General features: G+C 45.5%; 1 protein-coding gene across 2 annotated transcripts in view; it reads right to left on the bottom strand.

Annotated features, from left to right (window-relative positions):
• DYM (dymeclin) overlaps positions 1-22,918 on the bottom strand; it is a 31,944-nt gene extending 9,026 nt beyond the window's left edge. The window contains exons 1-17 of one of the 2 annotated variants that reach the window (XM_078624522.1): positions 22,647-22,918; positions 20,170-20,352; positions 19,045-19,097; positions 17,993-18,086; positions 17,042-17,178; positions 16,098-16,176; positions 14,815-14,940; positions 13,730-13,857; positions 11,823-12,020; positions 11,080-11,249; positions 10,037-10,162; positions 9,320-9,433; positions 7,984-8,078; positions 5,768-5,873; positions 2,239-2,299; positions 1,554-1,736; positions 811-924 (exon numbers count right to left, since the gene is read on the bottom strand). In XM_078624522.1, coding sequence (XP_078480648.1) covers positions 811-924; positions 1,554-1,736; positions 2,239-2,299; positions 5,768-5,873; positions 7,984-8,078; positions 9,320-9,433; positions 10,037-10,162; positions 11,080-11,249; positions 11,823-12,020; positions 13,730-13,857; positions 14,815-14,940; positions 16,098-16,176; positions 17,042-17,178; positions 17,993-18,086; positions 19,045-19,097; positions 20,170-20,309 — 1,924 coding nt within the window. In that variant the 5' untranslated portion in view covers positions 20,310-20,352; positions 22,647-22,918. The remainder of the gene's footprint in view (positions 1-810; positions 925-1,553; positions 1,737-2,238; positions 2,300-5,767; positions 5,874-7,983; positions 8,079-9,319; positions 9,434-10,036; positions 10,163-11,079; positions 11,250-11,822; positions 12,021-13,729; positions 13,858-14,814; positions 14,941-16,097; positions 16,177-17,041; positions 17,179-17,992; positions 18,087-19,044; positions 19,098-20,169; positions 20,353-22,646) is intronic. The other variant, XM_078624529.1, reaches the window with a different exon arrangement.
• Between the last annotated feature and the right edge of the window lie 824 nt (positions 22,919-23,742).

Below are 23,742 nucleotides of genomic sequence, written 5' to 3'. Positions count from 1 at the left end.
GCGTGGAAGGCAGACGGGGGTTGAGCCCTAGGCGCCTCTGGAACACGTCCGAGCCAATCTAAAGAGGCGCGCACTTGGGCCGATAACGGGGAAAGACTCCGCGTCAGGAGTTGGGGTGGGAGGGGAGTGCCAGCGGAGGACGGGGAGCAAACTGTAAACATCCCGTCTAGAGGGACAAGGGGGCGCCTGTGGTCTTTGCCAACACTTCATTTGTATGCCCACCCCCTTCGTTCCGCCTCCCCCCAAGCCACCCCAAAACAATACTTTTAAATGAACTGCCGTAATACCGCATACAATGCCATTCAACCTGACCCACGAGGGAGCTGAATATGTACAAGACCGAGCCTTAACAAAAGTGAAGACGAAATAAAAAATGGATATTCAAGCCAGCTGTTTATAAGCTCCCTGAAGCAGTGGTGTTTGGCTGATGCAATACAAATTGTGATATTCCTTGCTGTATAATTTCCCTGGTGTCATCATCCTAGGCTCCCGCCTCACCAGGACTATGATGAAAATGGGCGTGGCCAATCTTTACACATTTATCGTGTATTGGTATTAGGTGAGCTTCCATACCACATAGGTATCAACGCTCTTCGCTTACCAAGTTGCGCTCAGAATCTGAATATTTATTTATACCGGAGGAAGCCAATGAGCTATAAAGCTCTAGTTCACATGTGCCCAGTCGGGGCGGGTCAGAACGTTACAACAACAAACAATACAAAAACACAATAGAAGTGCAAAGTATAGGAAAGGTTAGCAAATCACAAAAAACTACAAACTCACTCCAGTGAGTCGACATGGCACACTGACCTTTAGCCTGTCCTTTGGAAGAAGGATGGCTCCTTGCTTGATGACGTCCACCACCTGGTCCACAGACAGCCCCGTGCCAGCCTGCTCCAAGCGGGCCCCGAAGAAAGAGATCACCTAGGGGTGGTGGGAATATTGCAACAAATTTTTGTAGCAGACGTGGCACAATTGTCTTTATGTAAAAAGCAAAGCAGCAATGGAGCCTCAAGACTCTTTTCTCAGGAGGGTCCTTCAATCCGATATTTTGGCCAATTCCTGATTAAAGTATTCTGATGCTGTTCATGTGGCTAGTCCTGCTGTTCCCGCAAATGATTATGCTCGTGGTGCTTTGGACGACGGTTCTGCTGTTGCTGATGGAGTTTGATGATGATGTGTATAATTACATCAATCCTGCAGACACTCAGTTGCAGGGTGAGCAACGATGTCACATTCGGGGTCAAGAATGATATGAATTTGGATGGCTTTAGAAAAACACAGTTTCCTCCGAATTGCCAAAATCAATTTACATCCTAATGGCCAAGCTAGAGGTGGGCAAAATACATTCAAATTACAAATTATTGCTGGAGTACTGTAACATAGATACCTATTACCAACAAACCGTGTCTCAAATTACCAATCACTTTAAGGTGTGCGATTTAGATACCAGTTACAAATTACAAACGTAACCAAATCGCAATACTTGAATCGCACGGGATTTATAGACTGCCCATCTCTGTGTGCCCGGTGCCCGCACGGCGCAAGCTCACGGTGTCGATGTTCTGCATAACGTCGGCGAAGGCGGGCTGCGCGCGGTACTGCTCGAAGAGCTCCCGCTTGTAGAGCAGTGTATAGACCAGGTTCGGATTGTGCTGCAGAGAACTGCACAAGCACGAGTTCACCACCTCCAGCATCATGCGGATCACCTCCTCGATCACCGTCAGGTCCTGCGCCTGTGTCCCGTCGGTCGGGACACAAGAGCACACGACAACACGCAAGCATGCAAGTGGATAAGCGGACGTGCGAGTTGAGTCAAAGGGGTTTATTATACAGGGCAGCGCGGTAGGCAGGGGGTTTTATTAAGCGCCATAGTGGCGAGATATTAACTACCTCGCTTAGTATGCAGGAGATCGTGGGTACGATCCCAACCGTGACGCCTGTAGATTTGGAGTGTGCGTGTTCTCCCCGTGGTTGTGTGGATTTTTCTCCAGGTCCTCCGACTTTTCCCTCCACATTTTAACACATGCATTTAGAGTATTTGGCTGCTATAAATTTCCACGCAATAAAGCCACTTCGTTGAGCTATCATTTGTGGCCAGGTCTCTTCTGAAAAATAACAATATAGCTCAGTGGGCCTTACCTGGTAAAATAAAAAATAGTTTCGTTTTAGTTCAGTATCAGCTTCTGTGTATTACATTTGCCAAACGGTGACGGAATTCTGTGAAATAAAACTGACCGAAACATGTGATCCTGCGCTGTAATTTCCTTTTCATGCAGAGGCGTTGGTATCTTCCTCCCTGGGGTGGAGAGCAATGGGGCCGAACGCAGCAAGCAGACTTGTGGGAAAAATGTGGCCACGGCACAGTATCACAATGGCCTCGTCTTGTAAGCGGCGTCGTGGGATCTGTTTAACATTGGGAAGCCGACGAGTTGACCGGATGTCTCCGCTAAAGAGTGACGTGGCAAACGGCCCCAAGGACCCTGCAGGGGGCAGCGGGAGCGGATTTTCACCTTTTCTGCGTTTCCACGAAATTTTGCACTTTTTTTCTGGGCGTGGCGGCACACGCCTGTAGTCTGGCTCGTGAACTGCGCTGGGATAATATGTACGAGGCGCCACATGAAAGGGGCAGCGAAGTGGCATCTATAGAAGACACCCAGATGCAGGGATAGCTGTAGGGCAGTGCAGAAAATAGGTTGCCGACCTATCTGTGAAAAGTTGATTCACTCGCTTGGATGAGTTTACATGCAAACAGAAGAGAAACTCAACAAAAATACCAAGCATGGTCCTCTATATAACAACGCTTGAATCAGCAATGCTGTCAAGGGTAAACAAAAAAAATTATTACAAAAATAATGTTTTGTTTTATATAGGGGCGTTCATGGAAATTGCACAATCGCTGAGGAACCAGATAAGCTGGAAGGGAGCCAGGTGGTGACCTGGTGCCAATAATTCTCCAAGCTCTGCAGTCTTCCTTGTATCAAGATGTGTTCAGCCAATTCATGAGTATTAATACATGTGGGAGCAAACCGGAGCAACTGGAGAAAACTAAACCATGTGAGGGTGCACCACTCTATCCCATACAGAAGGGACACAAATAGAGATTAGTCAACACTTTGCTGTACCGCATGGCACCTCGACGCTCACTGGAAGGACGGTTCGCAACAGTTGTGCGATCCATCAACCCTTGTTACCTCAACAGTGCTGGATCACAAGTGTATGCCACCAGCACCTGGCATTAAATAAATGCCACGTATTTACATGTTTACGAACTATGTAGGAATGCTAGGAAACGTACGTAAGGTACTTGGGAATAAATACAACATTTTACTATGTTTTCAATCATTAATGCACTCCTTTTATATACAAGAAATCCACAAGCAATTAGGCAAGGCTTTAAAGACCTGTTATCACGATTTCGCAAACTGATTTAAACAAATATTTAGAAGATTCGTCTCATTTTTCGGAAAACACAGTGGCGGGACGATCGCGAGGGCTCAAGGCCACTGGCTACCGGGACGCAGGACAGAACTGGGGGTGGTGCGGTAGGTTTCGGAGGCGAGGGGGGGGGTTTTGTTGGGGGGAGGCAACGTTTCTCAGTGGCGCTGCTAATTAGAGATTTGTTTCTGAGCCCCGCAGTGAAAACATGCAGCCGCTAAAGTAAACGAGCGGGGCTTATCTCTGCCGCCCTTATCCAAACCCTCCCCCCCCGCCCGCCATGGCCCCGCCGGCCGAGCCCTTTCCCATTAATTAGCGATTAGGCTGCCGTCGCCGTCTGGGATGATATCGCGGCGGACGGACGGGCAGTCTGCGCCCCTGCGGACGGACGCACAAGCGGACACCGCGATACGATAACAAGTCACGAGCGAGTAGGACGAGGGTTTAAGGGGGGCCGCGAGGGGTGGGGACGGTGCTATTGGAGGGTGGCGGTAGCCGGCAGTGGCGGGGAAGTAGGGGCTATGGGAGAGCCAATTTTTTTTTCCTAAACCCAAACTAAACACAAACGGGATTACAGAAATCCAGGCCCCAGACCAAAAGCAAAACCTGTGATGGAAAAGTATCAAAGTTTGTTTTTTAATCGTACAAAAAGGCAAAGAAAAGAAGATATCACGGTGTGGTCTGCTGGGCAGGCGACAGCGCTGCAGTTCAGTGCACACAGAACGTGAGCTTCTGTCTGGGCTGGGGTTCAATCTCGGCTCAACGGGACCACGGGCGGGGGGTGGCAGGGGCTGAGGAAGGGAGAGGTGGCTGGCTGCCGATTCTTTCTCTGGACTGTACTGTACCACTCTGCAGAACGTTCCGGTCAAACCCGTAAAACCTCAAAACGCGCAAAATATGCACACGTGAAAAACCGCAAACAGGGGACAGAGCTTTCTGTAAATGCATGCTCAAGCCAAACCTTCTGTTTTAACAATGCTTAATCTTCAATTATAACATAATTATTTAATTCATAATACATTATTATAGTTATTCAAAATGTGTATGAAGGTCTCAACCAGACTCAACCCTCGATTTAAGAAAAGTTCCATGCATCTGGAAAATATTCAAATTCTTGCATGAATTGAAATATTTTGTAACGTGCACAACCCTTGTTCAAGCACTGCCCTGTTGCCTGGGAGGTGAAGTCTCAATCACATCATCATGATCACAATAATGGCTCCTACCCTCACTGGATATTCAGATTCCCCATTCCTGCACGATCCACAAGTCGTTAAACGTGCTCATTGCCAACACACACATTCAATTGTTTATTGTGTATTGTCAGCCTAAAAATGTTCCTATTTTGTGGTGCTTGGGTGGCTCAGGGGGATAACATCATGTCAGAGAACTGAGCCCACATTGCTAAGATCGATGACTTTCAATACCTTTAGCCACCCGTGCTTAAACCGGGTTCTCAAGCATAGCGAGTTAATGGTTCTCAGCTTGGTATTCAACGACTGCACAACAGCCCATCGTGTTAAATGCGGTTTGTCACTTCCTTTGACATATTTCGTCAATGCGAATGAACATTTTTGGTTTGCTTGCCATTTAAAAAGTGTGCCCCTAGTTGGGATAAAGAGGCCCATTCAAGAAACTTCAGCAGCACTTCAATGACATCACATTTTCTGGGGCCATTCTTTGACACAAGGTGGCACAGGACGATAACCACTACTAACCAGAGTTGAAGTTACTCAATCGAGCACAGAGCTTGTGTGGCTGTACAAACAGGCAGTGGGTATGAGGGGTGCGAGAGTACGTCGGTGTGTCGGTGGCGCAGGAAACGTGGGCATGCCTTGGAATGCCACCTGTCCCGGTTTTCCCAAAGGTTGCATCCCAGGGAAATCTGTAAAGTCTTCCTTGATAGTAAAATTCCTCGTCTGTCAGTTGCGTAATTAGAATCTTTATTTGAACTGGAGGAATCAGATGAGCTATGACGCTCATTTTCACAGATGTCTAAGTCAGGGGTGGGTCAGCAAGTTACAACAAATACAAAAAGAAAACAAGAGCAGTGCTAAATAGAGAAAAGGAAAGTCACTAAAAATAAATAAAGTATATAAGTACAAATTAAAAAAGAACAAACATTCCTGACGATTTTTCAACACTAAATGCAAGCTAGGGCAAGGCATCAAAACAACAACAAATAATCCACCACTCAAGATAATTTATTAATGTGTACTATACCCTCTCTTCCGGTATTGGGAGACAAACTTCTTTCCATAATAGATCAGTTTTTTTTCAACATTCAGTAGAGCTTGGGGGTGGGGGGTGCACGTGAGTGCGCACTCACGTAGTCGGGTAGTGAGGGGCTCCCGTCCTCGCCCAGGGATGCGCCGTGCATCTGTGTCGCCTGCTCCAGCACCTTGTTGTGTTTCCGTGACAGCAGTTCCAGGAGGCTGCTCGTCAAACCGCGCGCGATACAACCCGACCATCGCATCGTTCGTTGGGTTGCCGCGATACCAAATTTCGAGATACAATACGATACGATGTAAATTTTCGTGATACGACAATTATCGCGATATCAGTTTCCCATCACTCAGTAAATGCATTTCACATTTTTTATTGAAGTGTTTTTGTGCTATTCTGTATTTCCAGTATGAACAAAGATTACCTAAAGTTCTTCAGCTGCAGTTCACTCAATACAAGGCTGCCATAACTTTATAGTTGCCAGTAACGCAAGATATAAATCATGAAAGCTACCTCTATAATAGTCTAGGCCTTCTTTCAGTCGTGGCGTAGGAAAGCAAGCCTGTTAAATCGATAGTACAGATATTTATAACCTAAAGTTATTTTGCCTAAAATGTGTCAGCAATAACTACTTTTTTAATAAAGGAGTTACAATAAGACGATAAAACAGATTATATGATTATCCTTATATCGTTATGATAAAGTGTAGTATTGACATATTGCGGGAACCATAATTGCATGGCGCGGTAGTCACGTGGGCGACAGCACAGGCCAAACTTGGGCTTTTGTGTTTACGAGAGTGTATAAACAAAAAGAACCCCAACACTGCCGCAAAAGAAAGGGAGAACATGTATATTTACATGCGCTAACACACATGTGTATATAATCATTTATGCACGCACAAACACGCGTGCACATGCGTTACTACTTTTTGGGTGAAATGTTTTTATACAAATAATTTAATTGTCAGTCATTCACTGCGAAGAAAAGGAGCGAGTGTTTACTTAAGATGCACCCTGCTTTAAAAGAGACTTCTCCCGCAATAAAACTGGACAATGTAGGACAAGAGTGAGGGGGACTGGAGTAGTTTTTTTTATTCTTCCAAAACGGGATGCACGCCACGGCCCTGAATATCCTTTAAAAAGCACAAAGAATGAGATTTCCTCAACATAACGGTCATGGCAACAGGGAAACATGACCCTCCATAGGGCTCAACAGTCCGACAGTAGCCAAGTCGGATCTTGTGTTGTTTTGGATATTTTTTTCTCTCTCTTCTGAAGGTTATTCCCATGCACGGTGTCTAAAATAAACTGAAAGCTGGCTGTGGAATTCCTTCAGTATCGTCACCACCTCCACCACCGTCGCCACCTCAAGTTGTCGCATGAGTGTGCCGTTCATGTGATGATCACCAGGGGTTGTGACGCTAATTATCCCAAAGCTGCTGAAAGCCTCCGTGTTTATTGACTTTTCCAAAGTAGTAGGAGAAATAGCTCGGCTTACACACATTGAAATGTATTTGTTTGAGTTGAGTAGGTTCCCATTTTCTAATTCGGCATTGTTTCCCTTCAACAGCTACCGCTGGCGTTGTATGCAGTGATTAATACGTTGTTTTTGAAAGCTTGTTCCTGATTTTAACTGTTACTGGATAGAATCTGTCAAGCATTGCTTACTTCATCTAAAAAAGTATTCACTACATCCAAAATGCATTCATGCAACTATATATATAACATATGCATGTTTTTCCTGTTTGCAATTTGGGAATGTTTTTTTTGGAAAGGTTGATACATAGGATTAATACTTTTGTTTTTCCAAACCTGATTAGAATAAATGGCACTTATTTTGAATCATCCCCCTTAAGCTTCACAACTTTGCGTAAATTAATTTGGGATTATAAAGCAATGTTTTAAATAACTGACTAATTCCTTTGTTAAGTATTTTTTTTATTTTGCATCTTGAGATAAAAATTCATGTATGTCCAATGGGCTGTTCTAACTCTAAATCACAGAAACTTACTTTATGTGCTGCTAGCTAAATACCACACAATCTCTATTTACATCGCGTTTAAACGCCAACGCATTTCAATATGCTCATTGAGGATAGAGCAGATGGCTCATGCTCACAATAATCTCACAACAACAACAGCTCACAACCTCCGAGTGATTCACAAACTTGACCTTTAAGACAGGGGACAAGAGACGTGCATCACCGCCACACCTGGCTACGGCAACATCCACACATGAGGTGTCATTGTTCATTCTGAACAGAAGCAGCGGCACATCCGAGGCACTGAATACACTACAATGAGCAGCAGGGCCGAACCTCATGATGCGCTGGGCAGCATACTGATGCAGCGAGTGGAACTGGGCAGACATATTGGCGAGGGCAGCCAGGCAGTTGGTGTGCAGATATTTGTCCTACAGTCACACGATGGAAACAACACATTGATGAAAAGGCACCAAAAGCTATATTACACATGTACTCACATGCATACGGAATGGTTCTCCGAATTAAAACACCGTATCTGGATACCACTCATCGTATTTTACGAAAAAACATTCACATAATTTTGCTTAGATAACGATTTACAGCTGTGCCGATAAAAAAAATAGGGTCTACCAATATGACCTCCCAGTGTAAGAGATTCAACAAGATGAATCAGGACAGGGGGCGGAGCAGGGGTGGAAGAGAATGTTACGAGAGTTGCGCCGCCGTCTGGCATTTGAGCGCCACCGCACGGCGCTGCCGTCACAACAAAGGAAGCGATTGGTGCCAGTTCGGTGGGCAGGGGGGAGGAGTGAGGATGTAGGAGACATGGGGGACATTGGAGAGCAGTGGACAAAGTAATATTGCATGGCTCATGGGACACACAAACCGCCAAGATGTGTTCCCGAAATATAATAAGTTGTGAGGGCAGCACGAAAGAAAAGTAACTTTGTTCCTTCTGACAAATACAGCTCAATGCTATTGACAGATCTTAAATAAAGTTTATAGTGTGGGAAACGAACAAGCGTTTTACTTGAAATGGCTCATCAGCAAAGCAGACGAACAAAGAGAGCTCACAGACATAACCATATTCCACTAAAGTATTTTCAATACACTTGTAAATGGGTGTGAATGAATGAATATCCTAAACGAGGCTGAAGCATGTTGCAAATCTTTTAATGCAAGAGTGCACAACTTTGGTCTTCGAGGGCTGCATTCTTCAAAGTTTTATTTATAAATTAAATCTCCAACCACTTTACAGCTAAAAACTATGAACAAACGTACACTTCATAAAACTGTGAATTAAATTAATTGTTCAATTCGGTAACTGAGAGCTCAAATGCAGTCTTCTCTCATGCATTCACCGAAGCTTTGAATGAACAAACGCTCAACATGTGGCTGACAGCGGAAGACCACACTTGGATTACCAGTGGCTGCTAAAACCTACGTGTGAAACAAAGAGCTCAGTTGGAACGAAACCAGAAGACATTGGCGGCCCTTGAGAACCGGAGTTGTGCACGGAAATCGTCGCTTTTGCAGCATGCACACAAGGCCCTGTCGCGTTGGCACTAGTTCAGAGTGATCGCACTATGAAGTCGAGGGGGGGGGGGGGGCGGGGCAGTGGGGGGCTCCGATAAAATCGGCCGTGGTGACGCACACACGAGCGACTGACCCGCGTGCGCGTCATGTTGTACTGGATGGTGCGGATGACGACCAGTATTAGGAGGCTGCCCAGGGAGATCTCGGAGAGTGCGCGCTCTGTGTACCACGGCACGTTCCTCAGCATCTGTGACACAGGAGAGAGTGCATGCGACAGTCGGCACACAATCGTGAAAAATCATTATAAATGAACGGAATGTGACATTGGAAGGGGTGTCTTGTGTTGGTTGTATAAGAGGTATCCATTGGTAGAAAGATCAGAAGTTGTTCTGGAGTGGCACCCTTGTGGCAGTTTGTTGGCATGGCGATATCTCACAACAGCATCTTGAGGTGCTGTATAATTTAAAGCTGAATTATAATTGTATTGTACACAGAGGGGCTGGAAGGGTGAATTGTGTCTCAAACTGTGGATGCTGGGTTGGGCATTTGTGATTCACATATAATTTTGATAACAAGTGAGAATAAAAACAAAACTATGAAAAAAATAAACAAAATAGTTTGCAATAGCCAGCTAACTTAAAGGAATTGGCCTTGATTGGTCCTCCCTTGTCATACCTGCCGCTATTTAAACTTCACGTGAAGTGCAATAATGTAGCAGTATTAAGGAACAATAAAAACAGCGCTGCTTTGGTTTACTGTAATTAACTTCAGTGAAGTTGCTGGGTTTGCAGCCATTATAAACAGAAATGGATCATTAAAAAAGCACTTTGGTGGCGGCGCACACACTCACCACCTCGTGCACCGAGCAGTTGAACGCGTCGTCCTCGCTCATGATGAGCAACACGATGAGCGACATGTACACGTGGTGCGAGTTCTTCTGCTCGGCGTGGTACAGCGTCTGCAGGATGGGCAGCACCTGTCACACACAAAAATAAACCCCAGCAACCACAAAGCATTAGAAGACAAAGACCGCCCCCCAACCACCTGTATAGCACATTAAGAGACTGTAGGGGCAAGTGCTGTGCACGAGCACCTATGAAGGCAAGCACAGCACATGAGAGGGTGGGTGGCCAGCACCACGCCCGGCCGCCTTTGTCTCATTGTCTCCCTAGTGGCGACATTTACACATTGCACCAGGTACTCATTTAAGGCCAAGTCGCCCTTGACCAGTTCAAATAATCGTCATTGGCGTTGGCCGTGAGCGGGAGTCAAAATGGGGTTACCGAGTTCGTAGCGCAGCGCGCTAACCATTACACTACCACTTCTCACTAACAAAGCATTTTATACACACACATACAGCAAGTATATTATAATACATGTTTCTTCAATGGTCCAATAAAAAAGTGGGCTATTATATGGCTTAAACAGGTTACAAAAAAACAGCAAGTTAACATCTACGATCATTACATATTTTTGCTCGGGAGAGAGTAGGTGTAATAATTTAGCATCGTACGATTTCCCAAACTCGACCCCTCGTGACCTCCCGTGATCCACCTGTCACCATCGCCAGTATTCTATAAATACAAATGAATCTAAAATACATAAAAAATTCGCCTGTGACCAGATCAGCTGGAATGCACCCAATTCGCGAAATTGCAGAAACCAAGCAAGGACTGAACCTGGACAGCGCTTGTGACACACAAAACGGGTGTTAGATGCCACAATGTGGCTATGGCGTGGGCATTGAAAGGGATCGCAGCAAAATCTACGCCCTGTTAGACTGTACCATGGTTCCTACGACTCCACCTCCCGACCACGTCATTGCGAGTGATCGACCGTGCGATTGCTGTGCACGTTCCGGGTGGCGTGCTTGCGTGCGTGCGTGCGTCTCACCAGCGTCTCGGTGTCGGTGCGTGCCAGCACATAAGTGCGCACGTTGGTATTCTGATGCAGCAGCAGATAGAGGAAGAGAGTGGCCTCGTCGGTGCCTTGCCGCTCGCACAGCGCCGTGTACAGGCTGTTGAAGTTGATCTGGAATGTGGGCTGCTCCTGCGGCGCTTTGTCTGTTATGATATTCAGGTCGAGTCAAAAAATACCTCGGGTCAATTATTCGGCCAATCAAATGTATTTTTGTTTTATGTACAGCAATCTGTCTCAATCCAATAACTGGATGAAGGCCTCCCCACACCGTGTCGGCCATTTGGGTTGTTTTGACCATACTTTAACTGCGTTCGTCTGTGTGGGTTGCATTAAGCGTGGGAGGTGGGGAGCGTTGACGTGGGAGCATAAAAACAGAGTAGAATGGATATGGATACAATGCTGGCCGCAACATAACGCCACAGCCTAGAACAACCTGTAATGACCTCTTAAGCATGGTGATCGCGAAGCGTGAAGTACGGTAAAAACATCCCCCATGACCGATATAGCATGGGTGAGGCTTTCATCCGGCAATAAACTGACAATGGAGTTTACATCACATAACATGTATGGGTACCTAAGGAGATGTAGTTTACTTGCAATACTGACACCGAATTCCAACGCGTTCCACCTGGCTGCGAGTGTGACAGTTGAGACTGTATGTAAGTTTAACTTCTTTCGCACCGTACGTAGCCAAGCGTGCTAATCGAATCGCACACCTTGCGTGTTGTGGAAGGACAAGAGCGCTCGGCGATATGGGTTGGCCTGCTCCTCTGTCTCGCTCAGGTTCATCAGCGCCAGCAGTAACAAGAGGCTCTGATTGGCCAGTGGCGAGGACCCCTCAGCGTGCTGCTGCGGGGCGGCCAGTTTGCCGCCTGACGCCGCACCGCCCAACGTCAGGACGGTCCACAGTCCAGCTGAAGAGAAAGCAAATAACAACACGACATATATCTATATAAAACTATTAATTTATTGATGTTTGTCATTCATCTCATAATGCGAGCAACACAAAGTCGTTCAAGAATCAGCAATACACAAAAGCAAAAAAAAATTACATTTCTCAACAAAAAGTCTTTATGAAGAGAGGGAGGTAACCTGACCTGGAAAGCAGGCAAACATACGACATGGCCCATTATGATTGTCCAGCACAATATCTATTGACGACGGCTGAATTGCAATATTTTCAAATGACTGTATCATCATACTACTATTAATGATCATGAAGGTTGTTTGTCCATCGTTCTGCTTTTTTTTTAACATGCATTGCTGTGTATATTTTCTATGTGATTTATGTACTTCTTTAGCTTACACCATGTGTATGAACATTATTTTTGGATAATACATTCATGAAAAGCCTCCCTCTTCGTGCCAGTCACAGGGGTTTGTTGACCTCGTCATTCTGAGACCCGCTGTGCACACGGCCGCAGTGACAAAATTGTGCCAAAAGCTCCACCAAAAACGATTGTAGAATCTAGACATTGTAACAAATTCAGCACTTTAGTAAACACGGCCGCTAGTAGTCCACAAACAGCTGCAACTACCACGCTGTGGAATCATCTCATTACAAACGAAGCTCGCATGCAGCATTAGAGCGCAAGTGGAGTCCACTCACCACATTTAGCACAAAAGTCGACCTCTGTGACATCTATAAGCAGATTTAACATTAGTTTGGTGGAAGGCAAAGATGACAGGACAATTATTAACAGAAGCTAGCTTAATTTCTAAGTAATAAAGACCCCATCAACTTATCCATAACAGGTCTTAACCTGTTTTTTTTATTCTACGACCAATTGCATTCCGATTGTACAATCGGTCTTGTCATGTGTCAACATCATGCCAGGGACTGGCCCGGATGAATCTACCACAGAACTACTTCCTGCATCATTTCCATAGGCTTATCCTATCCCCAAAACAAGACAATGCTGCTTTGTCCTCTATAATGGTGGTAATTCTATGCATCATTCACTGATTTATTTATGTAATTTAGTCCTAAGCAGTCAAGTTAAAAAGCATCAACATAAAATCAAATTGTATGCGACGGTGTATGGTTGTAGTCACTGATGACCAAATCGTGAGTACCAATTCACTATCCTTGGGACGCTGGTTTGATCATAGGGAGCGAGCCAGGATATGAACCTCAAACCAATGAGCATAATTTTTTCAAAACCTACAATATACACGTTCAACAATGGGCAACAATGATTCTCTGGCCTCCAGTGATTACAACTGTCACGATTCGATTCAACGAAAAATTAGCTTTTACGATCTCTTTTGTATAATTTATATTTTATTCTGTTGCATTTATTCAGCCTTGCTTGCACCATTATCCTTAATGTAACATGTAAATATAATTCACAAATTATAAGCGATCAATTTTCACAGGCATTATTCCTTACATGTATGGTGAGAATAGAAATAGACATTAATCATCGAAATCGATCAATCACTTTCTGATGTGTTATCAGGAAGTACGCACAGCAGAACAACACACGGCACAACGCGAAAACACATCCGTTCGTTCTTCAGCACAGCCACGAAAACCCGTGTAGTTGAAGCGACGTATCTTGTTGCAACGCACAACGAGCGACGTAATAAAAAAAAGACCGCGAGGGTTCGGTGAACGTACAGGCAAGTCCCGAGAGAAGGCCGCTGCCCCGGGCATGGGCGCTGGGGCTGCTGATGTGGGGGGGACATCGCTCTTGCCTGATGAAGTGGTACATGAGGGCCTTGACCAGGCGGCTGGCCAGCTCACAGCTGCACACACGTGTCCACGTGGAGATATTGCAAAAAACGCTTTTTTAATTACACAGCCAACACGAAGAACAATTTTTATAGAAAGTAAAAAAAAACTGCAACCGATAACAAACATTTTTTGTTTACCCAGAAAATAAAATGTTATACATCTCAAAACTATTTCTACAGGAAGGCCCCACTGTGAGCGGTTGTCAAAATTCCTTTTTTTGAGTATTTTTGCGGGTGGCAGAAAACCGGAATGCATGGAAAAAGCTCACACATACAAGAAAAACATTTTAAGTGCTGCGAAGATTATTTTTTGCACTGCCTCCTAAAAACATCTCACTGCCTTGCATGTGGTTTTCTCCAGCACAATAAGCTCCATCTCCATGGCATCCACCAATCCAGCCTCGCAGTCGATGCATCGACAGACACGCCCCATTATAATGTGGGTGCAATTCTTACATATATTTTCTGTTCAACTTCCTCACGCAATACGCTCGAATGTGTTTGACACAGACCAGGGTTCTTCAACTGGGTCACATCTAGCCTGTGAAGGCCAATAGAATGACCAACAGAGCTATGGTGTGCCAAGAAATATGGTTCAGATTAGTGAGATGAAAAAGTGACAAACAAGAGACAGATGACAAACTTGCAAACAAGAGGTGAAAATGAGCGATATGAAGGCGAGAGAAACAAGAGACAAAGGTGAGAGAGACCTGGAGGCAAGAGGTACAGATCTGTAGGTCATGTACAGATGTTATGGCATTACGATACCACGTTTGTATGGTGAACTTCTTTTGCACCATACATAGCCAACCATGCTAATCGGAGGTACACTGAAAAATATAATAGAAGGATCCTAATATAGCGGATATAAAATTTAATCAAACCACCCAAGTGAATGCCAACAGTGCCCTGCTATGTAATTGGACTGCATTTGGTGAATGACTTATGTTTAGGCTAGTGCCCACTAACCTGCGCCCCTGCGTGAAGAGGTAGTAGAGGGGCCCATCCCGCACCACGTGCCGCTGGTGCAGCTGTGCCGCCAGCAACACCATCAACGTCGTGACCGCCTCCAGGTGGATGCAGTACGTGATGTCCCTGGGGGGCACAAACAGGATTGCTACAACCACCCCATGGCACCCACCATACACCACGAGCCGCCACACTCAAAACTCAGCACCGCACCACCAACCAGTAATGCTTAGCAGGACATGACCTCAATGGCTTCAGTTCTTTCCATTCGGTTCCAATTAAATTTCTCATAGCATAATGTGAATTCCAGCTATAATATCATGTCCATCTGGCTTCACAATATGCTGTTACCGTACATTGTCTTCCCAATACCGTACGATTACCAGCACACTCTGTCCACTCATTAGACTCTCTGAAAGGACACCCATCACCAAGCGCAGGTTGCACGTAAAGATTCAATTACCCTAGCGATTCGATAAACCATTGCAATTCGGGGTCAATCTTGTTTGTAGTTCCTTCTGTTGTGTTTATATTTATGTCCATGCCATAAGCTTAAACGTAACATTAGCATATTAAATACATATAATTTCAATAGTCACTCTCACACAAACAATGCAATGCATGTATGGTAGTAATATGTTATCCTTATTAATCAATGTATTGCCGCATGCCAAATGTCAACCCCGCAGCCGTTGGCCGTGCAGCAGCTGCCCCCTAACGGTCCTGGTTTGTATCTGCAAGTGAAGGTGCTCCCAAGTGGTTAAACTTCAACCTTGCTGCAGTCATCTGCCTCCAATGGGACTTGTAGATTTACATTTTCATGGAATATTTCTACACAAGCCGCCGTGTTATAATTTTCACTGATTCATGTCCTTTATTCAAGTGAGATACTGAGATCCTTTCATGACTTGCAAGTGGAAAACTAGGAACCGTATCACTGTAGAGCTACTAGTACTTTAACTCTATTTGCAGGTTACATTCGAGTAACCATAGTTGTACAGCGAAATAATTGTACTTTTAATACGAGAACATTTAGTTTGGATTTGGCCTATAACACTGGTCGTACAGCTAAATTATCGCTTGTGAATGATGACATCACGGGTCATTTAAAATGACTGTTACAGAATAAATTTGGTAATAATTAGCAGTATAAATAACTGGGCAGCTGTCATGGGAATGCATAAGAAATTAGCAAACGCTACAGAATAGTACGGAGGTCAGTGTGTTTGTCACGGCATAAACCTCACATCTGAGCAATTAGCCACAATTTTCAAGTGACTTACAGCAGAGGTACTTCAATGATGAGGTGAATAAGGTGCAAGACCATGTCCTCCAGCAGAGAGCCACCTTCACTTTCACTTTCTGCAGGACACGAGGCACAGAGCAGATAGAATCCTAACTGTCTTGTCATTGAAGGTATTTTAATTATGTTTGGAATGTGAAAGGAAACAGGCTTATCCCGATTCATAGTTTTTAAGTGACAACTCGTGTGTACATGTACTCAGCCCTTTGACAAGCCACTGCTGGAAGGCCTCCGCACGCCGTGTGAGTCGATGGGATTATTTGACCGTACTTTGCCACACTAGTCAGTGCGGATTGGTAAAAGTGGGGAACATAGATGCAGGAGCACAGGATAATAATCGATTTTGTTGTGCTGAGTATGAGCTCTCTGCTGCCCACAACTATAAAAACTAAAGCATTTTTTTCACCAGATAAGATCCACTGAGCTACATAGCTCGCTTTCAGAAGCCACCTGGCCACAAATGATAGCTCAACGAAGTTGCTTATCACGTGCAAATGTATAGTAGCCAAATACTCTAAATGCATGTTTCTAAATGTGGAGGGAAAAACGGGAAGACCCGGAGAAAAAAATGAACGTGACCATGGGGATAAAAATGCAAACACCAAATATACAGGCGTCAGGGTCTGGAACGAACCCATGAGTTCCTATATACCAGACGAGGTAGTTAACATCTCGGCAGCTCCACTGCCTATAACAACATGTTACACATGGTGGTCGCCCATCCAAGCACGATACAAAGATCAATCCTGCTTAGCTTCCAAGATCTGACAAAATCAGGTGCATTTCAGGCAAAGCGATCAAAGGCTACTTCCAAAATGAGACCTATTAAATTGCTGGGTCATGCCTTCCTTCAAATGAATGGGCATTACCAGCATCCGAATAATCTTGAGTAGCCTTTATTTAATCAGGAGATGACCGACTCACCTAGGCAGGAGCCTGGAGTGACAGGGCTGTAGGTGAAGTGCATCGCAAGCTCCTCCTCGCTCGTGTGGCTCTGGAGTGCCTTGATGAGGCAGCGCACAATAAACAGGGCATTGTGCGCCTGCCAGATAAACAGCTCACTGGTAGGAGGGGGAACAGGAAACAGACCGGAAAGCAGGATTGGACGGCAGTGGCGACAACAAAAAGACAAAGAATCCCCCATTGTAGCCTTAACAGACTTTTTGGTCAAGTGCTGTTAGTGAGTAGCACCCATTAAGGCTGAAACGGTATACGAGGGGTGGGTGGGTAACCAGCACCACGCCCGACCGCCTTTGTCTCCCTCATGGCGATGTTTACACATCACACCAGGTACTTATTTGAGGCTGAGTTGACCTAGGGGAGGCCCAGGACAGGTTCAAATAATCATTGCTGGTGTTGGTCGTGAGTGGGAATCGAACTCGGGTCGCCGGGTTCGTTGAGCAGCACGCTAACTGCTACACTACCACTCCCCTGAACAACATGACGTGCACACACATCCCATAATTCAGACGCTCGCTCAGTGTTTGTCTAGTGTGCATACAGCGTCTGTGGACTGACAGCACTATGGCATTTCATTGTAGATAATGTTTGCCGTATTACTTTTTAGTCAATTTGAAGGGATTTTCTCAGAAAAATGTGCAAACAAAGACGTCAGCGTTTAAACTGGAGTTGAACAAAAGGTCAACGGTTAAGTATTTTTGGAACTGAGTGCTCAACTGCTTAAAAAGAAACAAAAAAAATAATCCCTCTTTTAGTCTCAACTTTAAATATAAAAACTAACAAGTTTGACTTCACAATGTGTGAGCAATCAGAAGTCAGACTCATTGGGGCCACTGGCAACTGGCAAAACCTGGTGTGGCTCTATAGATCAGTGTAAACTGAAATATAAAACACTGCGGATCACTGCCTACTCACTTTTGGCATTCTGCAGAGATTTTCAGTTCTTTGGTTCTGCTGATGAATACATTCACGAGCGCGGCAAAGTTTCCCGTGCGAGGATTGTTGTTTACTGCACAAAGCAAAACGAAGTGAACATTATGCATGAGACATGATTGTGGTTCTCACATCTATGCTTCATAAAATAAGTAGAATTTATAAATAACCAAACTAAATTTGACCACCATCGAATTCTGGAATTTGACCTCCAAGTTCTCATGTATAGTGAGCATTCAATCATAGCCTGGTGAGCAATGACTGCACAAAGAAGTAATTGTTAAAATTGTGGCATTTCTTCTTCATTTCAATCAGGCACGTTTCACAGGGCTTAATCAACAAAAGCTGTGCATTGCTACAACTCTATTTATGGGGTAACTATTTTATAACGAGACCCAGTAAATTTCAAAACGGTCTATGATTACTTTTCTTGAAATAGAAGGTCGAAATCCCAATGGATGAATTTTTTCCCAGAGGTTTGAACACACTGTTTATTTTAATATAATTTCATCTCACTCATTATTTTTACATCATCAACATCAGCCACGGTATAATCCATTGCTGGATAAAGACCTCTCATCGCCATCTACGTCTCTCACAAGTGTTATGGCACAATCCATGTTGCTCTTGCAGATGAGCTCATCTCTCCATGCCCAACTTTGCAGTCTTCATTGTGAAGTTATTTAGTTCATTACCAATGGTTGCTAAATATAAAATGATTGATATTCATGTTTCTGCTTTTATTTCGCCATCCAATGTTCTGCAAATATCATATATCACTGTGAAAAGTCTCGGTGAGATTGTATCCCCTTGCCTAACTCTTCTCCTGCTCATATTTTGTAACCCTTTTCATGCAATCGCCATGTAACTGTCCAATCTTTACAAAAAAATTCACTGATTTGTAAAAAAATAAATCATTCAGGCATTGGTTGATTCAAGTGTAAAAGTAATGTAGTAAATAATAAAATCATGGATACGTCATGCACACAAGTGCTGATTGATCAAGCACTGTGACATTTACATGGGTGACTTACTCAGGCTCTTGCAGATTGATTCCGTGGCTTCCTCCAGAAGTCTGGAATCCGAACTGTGTAAAGCCAAGAAGTGAAATTAAACCGTGTTTAATGTGAAAAATTGGATATCCTTCAAACACAAAATAATCAACTTTGATTTTCAAACTGGAAGAGAGCCTCCATCAGTCCAGTATCCACAAAAAATACACATTCCAGCAGCGACTGCTTGAGTGCTAAACAAAATCAACTAATGAATGCATAGAAATCTGTTTCCGTCACCAAGTCAATCGTGGCTAAATTAAAATAAAAAACTGAGTTGTATATAAAATACAATAACACCCAATAACATGGTCTAAACATTGGACATTATTTTTTTAAACCTCTGATTGACCTCAAAGTACAGCCAGTACCTCTCGAATTAATGTGTGCCAGCTTGGTGTTTATATCATGCCTATGTCAAGAATAGCTCAATATTATTATTATGCTTGTTCACCCAGGGAGCCTCATAACTCTTTTCAGGAGGGTCTTGGCAAGTTTTTTTGGAGTGCAGGGCAATGATTGCGAGTAATTCTTCAAATTTGGCAAATTATGATCAATTAGGTAAAACTAGGTGAGAGGCCATTGAGACTAATCATCTCTTTTTTAAGGAAGATCTGGATAAGTTGTTCAAAGCCGACATTTATGAACTCAGGAGGCAGTTGAGAGAGCTCGGCTGTAATGGAGCCAGAATGAATGATTCTCAGTGCTAATTCCCAGAACTTTAGATTTTAAGCAAGATCTATAAAGAAAGTTATTTTTAAAAAACGTAAAAAGATAACAAAATTAACCATATCATTATCCCAGTGACGATTGATAGTTTCCCGATGCAACTCTATTTGTAAAGCACTTCAAATGCAAAAAAACATGCATTAAAATATCAAAAAGTACACCGAATGCAAATATCTGTGCAAAAATCTGACACTGCAAAAACCTGTCGTCTTATGAACATATGCGGAGGTGTGATGAACATGGCATTTTTAGAACTCTCTCAAGTAAGAGAAACTCTAAACTGGCCTTTCTTTAGCCAATGAAAATCTTTACACGCCTCACCCAGTTCAAGGGACAGCAGCTGAGGGGGATAAACTGTATGGGTGCAGCACCGTCTACCTGTTGGTGGGTGTTGCAAAGGAGAAGGAGAGCAGCTGATTCCAGAAGGGATCGTTGTGCGATACAGGCTCGGCGCTGGCAAGACGCCGTAGGTACTCGTTGTCCGTCAGCTCGCTGATGCTGCTGCTGTGCGCCCCCATGATAGAAGCTGCGTGCGATCACCCGCTCCCCCACAGCATGGCCCTGGCAGGGGGCAGCGCGCGCCTTTAATGTTGGCAAGGGTTTACGGGGCTCACGCATACGTGATTACGTACAATCGATACGGCAATTCTCACGTTGGCGAGAAATATACGAGTCTCTCGTGCATATACGCGTGCGGATGAACACGCTGTGAGATTGCAAGAGAAGAGCATGATCACTTGTTCTTAATATCCAGGTTGAATGTTAATCTTTTTGTTAAGTGCTTTAAATGTTAAATTATGAATGCTCTTTTATCAGAAGACATCATTGCTATAGAGGTGGCCGGGTGGTTTCATGAGATAGTCCCATGTCAGAGCCCTCTGATCCCAAGATGAAATGCAGTATTTATACGTAAATGAGACCAACATCAGAAACATCTTATTGTAGGAGAAACTAAAATCAAGTGATGTAATGCAGCTGTAGCTAATATGTGTCAATAAGTGTCTGGTGTGGGTGGAGTGTTGATATGGAGTGCTGGTATGAATCCAGAAACCTACGTTTTGATTCTGAGCCACGGTTAATACTAGTGATCCTGAGTCTGCCACTTTACCAATCTGCACTGACCAGCATGTTTAAGTGTGGTCAACGAACACCCTGGACTCACAAAGCATGGAAGGCCTTCATCGAGTAGCGGATTTAGAAAGGGCTGCAAATAATAGATTATCTTATTAAACATATCACGCTCTTCATTGTCATCCAGAGTGCAAATTACATGAATGCCGTCTGTGCGTTGAAGGCGTAGCCACAGGGCTTGCAGCCGTGAAACATTCCTTCAAGGGCAGTGTCAATATTAGAGTAAAAAACACTGATTCAGCAGACTCTTAATAAGCCCTGCTGCAGACTGAACCCCTATATGGCACCGGTTGGCCCAAGGGGAAGGCATCAGTGGGTGCAGACGCGAGACTACTGGAAGTCCAACTGTGATGGAAGGGTCAACAAAGTTGTGATTCTGACATCATTCAGTTCGGCGGGTCTTTAATTAATTCCTATAATCAACAATATATCTAGCGGACACAGGCATCGGGCACATACAGTACATCGATGTTTGCCATCGTCATAATCCCCTGGTTCTGACACGATCCTAGCTTTGACAAATCACAAGCCCCCATCACACACAACCCAAGTCATGACACAGCACTTGCTGACCCGTGGCTAACACCGACACATCTCTATACTGACACAACCCTAACCCTGACACATCACGAGCACTGACACAGCTCTGCCCTGACACAACATTAACCTTGGCGCCTGATTAGCCCTGACACAGATATAGCCCTGCCACATCACGAGCAGTGACACAGCTCTGCCCTGTCGCAGCCTTCGCCTTGACACATGGTAGCCGAGACACAGCCCTAGCCCAGACACAACCCTAGCCCTGACACAAACCTAGCCCTGACACAGCCCTAGACCTGACACAGCCCTAGCCCTGACACAGCCCTAGACCTGACACAACTCTAGCCCTGACACAGCCCTAGACCTGACACAGCCCTAGCCCTGACACAGCCCTAGACCTGACACAGCCCTAGCCCTGACACAGCCCTAGCCCTGACACAACCCGAGCCCTGACACAGCCCTGACACAGCGCTAGTCCTGAAACAGCGCTAGTCCTGACACAGCCCTAGCCCTGACACAGCCCTAGCCCTGACACAGCCCTAGCCCTGACACAGCCATATACCTGACACAGCCCTGACACAGCCCTAGACCTGACACAACCCTAGCCCTGACACAGCCCTAGCCCTGACACAACTCTAGCCCTGACACAGCCCTAGACCTGACACAGCCCTAGACCTGACACAGCCCTAGACCTGACACAGCCCTAGCCCTGACACAGCCCTAGCCCTGACACAGCCCTAGCCCTGACACAGCCCTGACACAGCGCTAGTCCTGACACAGCCCTAGCCCTGTGACAGCCCTAGCCCTGTGACAGCCCTAGCCCTGTGACAGCCCTAGCCCTGTGACAGCCCTAGCCCTGACACAGCCCTAGCCCTAACACAACCCTAGACCTGACACAGCCCTAGCCCTGACACAGCCCTAGCCCTGACACAGCCCTGACACAAACCTAGCCCAGACACAACCCTAGCCCTGACACAGCCCTAGCCCTGACACAGCCCTAGCCCTGACACAACCCTAGCCCTGACACAACCCTAGCCCTGACACAGCCCTAGCCCTGACACAGCCCTAGCCCTAACACAGCCCTAGACCTGCCACTTGGCTATCCTAGACACAGCCCTCGTCCTGGCACAGCCTTCGCCTCCGGCATAAACAGAGCCTTGACATAACCACGATGTCCGCATTACCTGCGACAGGCAGTTGCGATGCCCCCTGGACTTCTCGCCTATGTGGCCGTCTCACACAGACAATGTCGATGACGACGAGGAGGAGGACGGGAGAAGGACGAAGAGGACAGTAGGATGATCGTGCGGAGGGGAGGGGGTGATCGATTCCGCGGTTCTCTCGCCGCGAAATCCCCGGGCGACAGCCGAGGCGGATCGAACAACTCCAAACATCCACGTCGCTCGCTGGTGCCGCGTGCTTCTTCTTCCGGGGTAGAGGTCACCAGTGGGGGGGGGGGGAGGTCAACACCCGATTCCAACGCCACCAGTCGCGATTCCATTCCGGTCATAGAATCGATTCCCCATACCGTGAGTTGGGATAACTTCCTCGAACAGCATTGCAGGGCGAATGTCAGAATTATAATGGTTGGTGACACCGGATGAATCCGACGAGCTATGACGCGAATGTGATTGTAATTGTCACAATGTCACCCTTTGATTTAGATTTTTAACCGAGTAAAACGTCTTCGATTTGTATTTATATTGTACCTCGGTTTGTGTTGTATGCTTGAATTTTGTTACCTTTTTGTTTCAAAATCTACATTTCTAAAATGTGTAATAGTGTGCTTAATTGCACGTTTGGCTCAAGAAAATATTCAGATGCTGTCGATTCCGAATCCAGCGAACCGAATAATCGATATCGGATCGATTCACCCACAAAACGCGGGGGCCCGCGTGACGTCACCTGCGGCTCCGGCAACGCGGACAACGGATGTGGAAGCCATCTTGGTCAGGGGCGATGAGGGAGGGGGCGGGGAAAAGCTCAAACCCCGTGACGTCACGCGGTGAGAGGCGGATGACGTCATTGCACTGCCGTCATTCGCCACTTAAGTGACGGTGACGTCACCACGGCGCCTGTGCCAGTCTAGGTGCATCTTGAGGCTGCAACGTGAAGTGTCTGAAGGCTCAGGTGGTGCCCAAGGGGGCGCCTGACTGAGATGACCGGGCAGATGCACCGTTAGCTGTAACCACCCCCCCTCCCCCCTACTGCGCCAACTCGCTGCGTTTTATCCGCCACGGCGCCCCGCTCGTTGTTGTGAGCAGCGTTGCTCCTCTGTAG

This window comes from Lampetra planeri, chromosome 3 (assembly GCF_965212315.1).
Source record: "Lampetra planeri chromosome 3, kcLamPlan1.2.h2, whole genome shotgun sequence".
NCBI classification, from domain to species: Eukaryota; Metazoa; Chordata; class Hyperoartia; order Petromyzontiformes; family Petromyzontidae; genus Lampetra; species Lampetra planeri.
This window is presented reverse-complemented; position numbering and strand designations above follow the sequence as displayed.